Here is a 6000-nt window from a genome sequence, read left to right on the forward strand (position 1 = left end):
ATGCTGTAGTCTAGCCGTATACGTCCAAGCAATCTGTCACCAAAGTGCCAATATTAAGGAAATGTGCATTCAAAGATTGAGCATGATCAAAAACGTTCTTATGTCCTAAGGCTTAGATCTTGTCGCAGTAGTAAGCATATGCAGATTAGTTGGTGGGCTGTTTGTTGTTGCACCAATCATCTGGCTACAACGACTGTATAGGTATTACTAAGATATGAAGTAATTTATTGTAAATACTGTGCAACATTCCGGGCAATGTGCTGTGTGGCCAGAACTAAATTTGCAAAGACAGTAGAGACGGTAAAAATGAATATAGCATTACACTGATGTTACAAATACTTTCCATTACATTACCCAAAAATATTTCATATCATGTTCTATACAGATTTCTTTTTTTGGATTGAATTACATTACATTACATTACATTCAAGTGAGATTTGGATTTGGGTAGGTGTTTAAAATCTTGATAATTATTATAATAGTATATGTTACTTTGTATATATGTATGTAATGATAAAGGTGCGATTGTTGCAGGTTTAGGGACATGTGCTTGTGATTTTAGTGTACATATATAAGTCAGGCAATCCTACATGTAAACTATTCTACAGAGAGTCATTTTAAGAAGGGGAGCCCAAATTGTAAGAACTCTACTTTTACTGAGAAGCATCCAAGCCATGATAGCAGACAATGTCAAATATAATCCAGGGTCGACTAAGTTCATTCAATAAAGCTGGAATGATTCTACTTCATATAGTTTTGTGGGTTTTTTTTTCAAACAGACCATGAAAATGACAATGAACTTTATTGCATATTCATGCCCAGCATGGGCTAAATGCATTAGGTAACATAAAGTAAATTTTAAAGAAAAGGAACATTGTGATATATTCCATCTAAATCTACAGTCTCTTCTTGAAATATTTGTACACAAATTCAGAGTTTTCCAAATATATCGTAGTTTTTAGATGACATAATACATGTGAATAGCTCGTTATTTTTAAGATGCGCATATTTCAGAACAACTCGGTACCAGTATCATGAAAATGAGATAGATTAAGGCACCCAAAAAAGTGTGCTTACCGGAAAAACATGAAACACAGTATGTATTATTTCACAGCGCCACAAAAAAGCTAAAAAAGATTAGACAGAGACTATGACAAACTTAAGCAAATTTCTGAACAAATGTAACATAGATAACATATGACTGAAATAAAGCCTATCAAATAAATGACAATAAGTAACAACGTAACTAAATAATTAAATATACAAAGTAATAACTTTGATGTGTGCATGTCTTAGCTCATTCTTTTCACCTTCAGGATCACCTCATTTTCATCCTTATATAATAATTTCTATTCATTTCTTTCTCCAATAATTTGAATAAAACTTGTATCAAAACAAATACAGGATATTAAGAACACTAACAGAAAGTACGCGTATTCCAAGAATAACAATCTTTAGGCGGTATGACATAATCTGACGTTTCCAGTTTGTCTCATGGACTCTGTGTCCTTTGATTGTGTCTGCTTCCATGGAAAGGGAAAAAACAAACAGCTACAAGCGTCAAAAATTTATGGTCTAACATTAGACTGTGTGGACAACTGTATCTGTGGTAAAGCCGGTATAACCACCCTTCGGCGTAACACACGCGATAGGTTTTTCCCCGGTGTGGCTGGTCATGTGATTCTTTAATTGAGACTTTTGACCTGCAGAATAGCTGCAAACCTCACACTTGAAAGGTTTCTCCCTAGTGTGGGTAGCGATGTGCTGCTTCAAATGAGACATTCGTGTTGCAGAATAACCACATACATCACACATGTAAGGTTTCTCCCCAGTGTGGGTAGCGATGTGCTGCTTCAAATGAGACATATGTGCTGTAGAATAACCGCATACATCACACCTGTAAGGTTTCTCCCCAGTGTGGGTGGCCATATGACGCTTCAAAGCAGACTTTTGTACTGCAGAATAACTGCAAACCTCACACTTGTAAGGTTTCTCCCCAGTGTGGGTAGCCATGTGACTCTTCAAAGCAGACTTTTGTGCTGCAGAATAACCGCAAATCTCACACTTGTAAGGTTTCTCTCCAGTGTGGGTCGCCATGTGACTCTTCAAATTGCCCTTCTGGGCAGTGGCAAAAACACACCGCTCACAGCTGTAGGGCTTCTCACCAGTGTGTGACATCATATGAACCTTTAACCGGTGTTTGCTGACTGCAGAGTAGTCGCACTTTGCGCAGTTGTGCGGTCGGTAGTTACTGTGCTTGGCCATGATGTGAAGTTTCATGTGAACCTTTCGTGCAGCGGAATAGTCGCAGACATCGCACTGAAAAGGTCTCTCCCCACCGTGAGTTGCCCTGAGATGCTTCACAAGGTGATCTTTCTTCGTTTGTTTACCTTTACCTGCGGCGTGCGACGTCCTAACGTGCCGTTTCATGGCGGACATCTTGGATGCGGAGAACTCGCATTCCCCGCATCGATATCGATGTGGTCTGTCAGCACTATGAGTCTTGTGGCGCTGTTTCCTTGTCCCTCCATGGTCTGTTTCTGGACAAGGCCGTTTCTCTTCTGTCTGTTCATGCAGATCTTCTGCTGCTTCTTCCATCTAACAGGAGGAAAGAAACTTAGACGTAAAAAACACAAGAATCTTACTGCGTAACATGTTTGCCACCACACAAGAACCTTACTGTGTAGCATGTTTGCCACAACACAAGAACCTTACTGTGTAACATGTTTGCCACAACACAAGAACCTTATTACTGTGTAACATGTTTGCCACCACACAAGTAAGAACCTTAGTGTGTAACACGTTTGCCACAACACAAGAACCTTACTGTGTAACGTGTTTGCCACCACACAAGCAAGAACCTTACTGTGTAACATGTTTGCCACCACACAAGAACCTTACTGTGTAACATGTTTGCCACAACACAAGAACCTTAATGTGTAACATGTTTGCCACCACACAAGAACCTTATTGTGTATTAACATGTTTGCCACAACACAAGAACCTTACTGTGTAACATGTTTGCCAAAGGAAAAGCAAAACATGAAATATCTGAAGTATCTCCCACTCCCACTCAGGGACACTTACAAACACATCTTCATCTACAAGTTTTTTTTCTACTTTCAGCTCCATGATACACTCCACCAGGAAATGTCCCCCAACACCACACTTGCTGTGTGCACGATGGTACGCTGCGTAAGTGGCACGCATGGGGGAGCCCCTATCTCACTGGACCCGCGACTAGTTGGCGGCCCCGTTGCAAGTGGAATCGCTCACAGCCCGTATATGGCCAGATGATGTTAACCAATCAGAGAGAGAGAGATACACACAACATTGACCAATCAGAAGGAGTGACACTTCTCTGACTAATCTCACGAGGAGATATCCCAACAGAGGGGAAGGAATAGAGTAGATTTGAAAAAAAAATGGTTTCGAAATATTGTCTCTGGGACGTTTGGTTTCCACATGAAATCTGTGACCTTTTGGACAAAACAAATGCATTTCTTAATTCTTTACACGTCGGACAAATTTATTTACATGTATAGTATTGGTTGATCTATGCGTCATACAGGAATTCGTATCTCTTATATGGGTCAGTTTTGATTGGCCAATTGAGAATTACGTTAACTAGAAAGAAAACGTTTGCAAGCAAATACATATTAATGTTTACCTTCACGTGGTCTAGCTTTACTAGCTGCTGCTATGTTTATTTTACACATTCATATACGTGCTGACAAGCCCTCCAGCGCTGTCCTGCCGATTTTTTTACAAAATGCAATCCAACACCCCTGTGTCTGTCATTTTCCCAGTAACCATGGTTACAGCCCTCATTGACCTAATTTGTTTGGAGGTGAAGAAGAAGAGGAAGAAACGTAGCAAAAACAACATGTTTCTCTTCTGTGCTCCCTTCACGTTCCTCACTGGGTAATTCTATTCAGTGGTTAGGCTGCACCAAGTAATTTTTATGGATGACGTCCTTTGGAGACCCTAAATCTAATGCGAAATCTAAAACAAAACAAGAAGGGCCGAAAAAAACAAGATGCCTAAATTTGAAATATAATAGTCGACGACACATGTTAGGACGCAAATTGAATGAGAGAACACAGTGTAACCACTAACAATTCTTTGATCCATCATGAAAAAAAGCAATAATTTGAATAAATCAGTTGAAGTTGAACAGCAGTTGTTGTCCTGTCCTGTTTCTTTCCATATCCCATTGATTTTGCAGGCCTGCAGAAATATATTAAATCAAAAAGGAACTCTTTGGTCATAGTTACAGGAAGCGCAATTTCTTGTTTTTCTTTCTTGGAACAGACCAAAATCAATGCGCGCGCGGACGTCATCCATAAAAATTACTTGGTGTAGCCTTATAGCAAATGACCAGGTCTTATGGCAGCATATTAACCGAGTAATAGGCGGGTCATTGACCCTTCATTATACACCCAAACACTGCTTGAAATACCATAAAAAGGCAGTGCCTGGCTTGACCACCCTTACCCCTCCAACAATGGTACCTTCCATCAACATCTTACGTCTCCATGTGGAAGGAACCATCTCTAGAAACGGGTGGGGGAGTGTTATGAAAAGGGCCATGCTCGTTCACATGTGGTTTTGATTGCATCACAATGCCTAAAATCCTTTAAAGTAAAAAAAAGGAAACAGCCGCATGGAGTCTGCAGCTGAGGCTAGCCGCTTTCATGCCATTTCCTACATGGCATCGTGTGGTGCAAACGGTAGGGCGTTTCGCCCAGAACCGAGAGGCCCCGGGTTCGAAACCACCGGTATGCCCCGATGTTGTGCCCTTGGGAAAGGCACTTGACACGAATTTCCTCACTCAAACCAGGTGTGAATGGGTACCTGACTACGGTTGGGGAAGGTCGTATTGAGGTCACCTGCTGGCGCCGAATTGTAAACCCTGCATCAATTCAGCATTGGCTGCCATTTCCTACATGGATTGACACTGCATGGGTAATTTCGGACCAATAAACCATTTATTACATAAAAAATCTCAATGGCCCTTAATTGTCCAAATGTTGACAACACAACACAGCGTCCACATGGTATATGTGCCTTGAACAGTCAAAGCTTGGATTTTAACCGGAAAGCAAAGATTCCACCACAGCATCAACTATATGGACATGGAGGGCGTCCGCTTACGTACGAAACACACCTACCTCGGTAGTTTACCTAGTCAAACGGAACATACCTACCTCACATGTAAGGTACCTTAGCCGGTCTAGTAATTAAAGGAGATACAACTTATTCACCTTTCGGTCTGTAAAACACATCTAGGTTCCTCACTCGGCCCGTGTTCAATCTACAACACGCCCGCAAGTTCCATGTGAGGCGCCTCACCTACAGATTGCGCAAGCCCTTGAGAAAACACACCACCGACCCTTATGATCCCTTATATGTCTTACTTGGACCATTGATGCAGTAATAAACACTCCAAGGTGTCATTGTAACACATGTTCCCGAGTCATAGAACTGACCCACTCACTTGTAAGGAGTTTTACCTGGCTCGTTGATGAAGACGCCCCACGTGTGGTGTCCTAAACTGTGCCTTCTAGCTAGAGATAGCCACACAATACAGCCACTAGGGACCCGATTCTTGCGAAAGGAAGCTCTGGGTAAACTTGCTGTGGGAAAGCTTATTTTGCAGACAAAGCAAAACACAAACAGACACGATCTGTTGTCTCTGGCCAGGCAAAAACAAACTCATAAAACGTGGCAAATCCGCTCGCAGAATACCGCATGTTTACGGACAGGAAAATAGCTTTTCATTCTCATTGGTTTTAAAAAGATGTTGTTTTCAAGGTTAAACGTCAACGATAGGTCGGAGGGCTTAAATAAAAAATGGACAATGTCCTAAAACCCAATTAAGCCATGATCCAATAAGGGACAGTACGAAATTTACCGGGGGGACACGGGGGTTGCGTAAGGGGGAGAGGGACAAGGAAAAAAAGATGCCTGGGGGAGGGCCATGGAAAAAAGAATTGG

The 6000-nt window shown here is 41.5% G+C and overlaps 1 protein-coding gene across 2 annotated transcripts; it reads right to left on the reverse strand.

Annotated features, from left to right (window-relative positions):
• Nucleotides 1-400: 400 nt before the first annotated feature.
• Nucleotides 401-5633, reverse strand: LOC136435495 (zinc finger protein 436-like). 2 transcript variants are annotated; one of them, XM_066429063.1, is made up of 2 exons: nucleotides 5517-5633; nucleotides 401-2598 (listed from the first exon to the last, which is right to left on the reverse strand). In XM_066429063.1, exon 2 carries the CDS (start codon nucleotides 2596-2598, stop codon nucleotides 1582-1584), a length of 1017 nt encoding a protein of 338 aa, XP_066285160.1. In that variant the 5' UTR covers nucleotides 5517-5633; the 3' UTR covers nucleotides 401-1581. The 2 variants fall into 2 exon arrangements, with proteins under 2 accessions (XP_066285160.1, XP_066285159.1); XM_066429062.1 differs by having other exon boundaries at nucleotides 5501-5633.
• Nucleotides 5634-6000: the final 367 nt, after the last annotated feature.

The sequence above is a fragment of the Branchiostoma lanceolatum genome, chromosome 5 (assembly GCF_035083965.1).
Source record: "Branchiostoma lanceolatum isolate klBraLanc5 chromosome 5, klBraLanc5.hap2, whole genome shotgun sequence".
Classification (NCBI taxonomy): domain Eukaryota; kingdom Metazoa; phylum Chordata; class Leptocardii; order Amphioxiformes; family Branchiostomatidae; genus Branchiostoma; species Branchiostoma lanceolatum.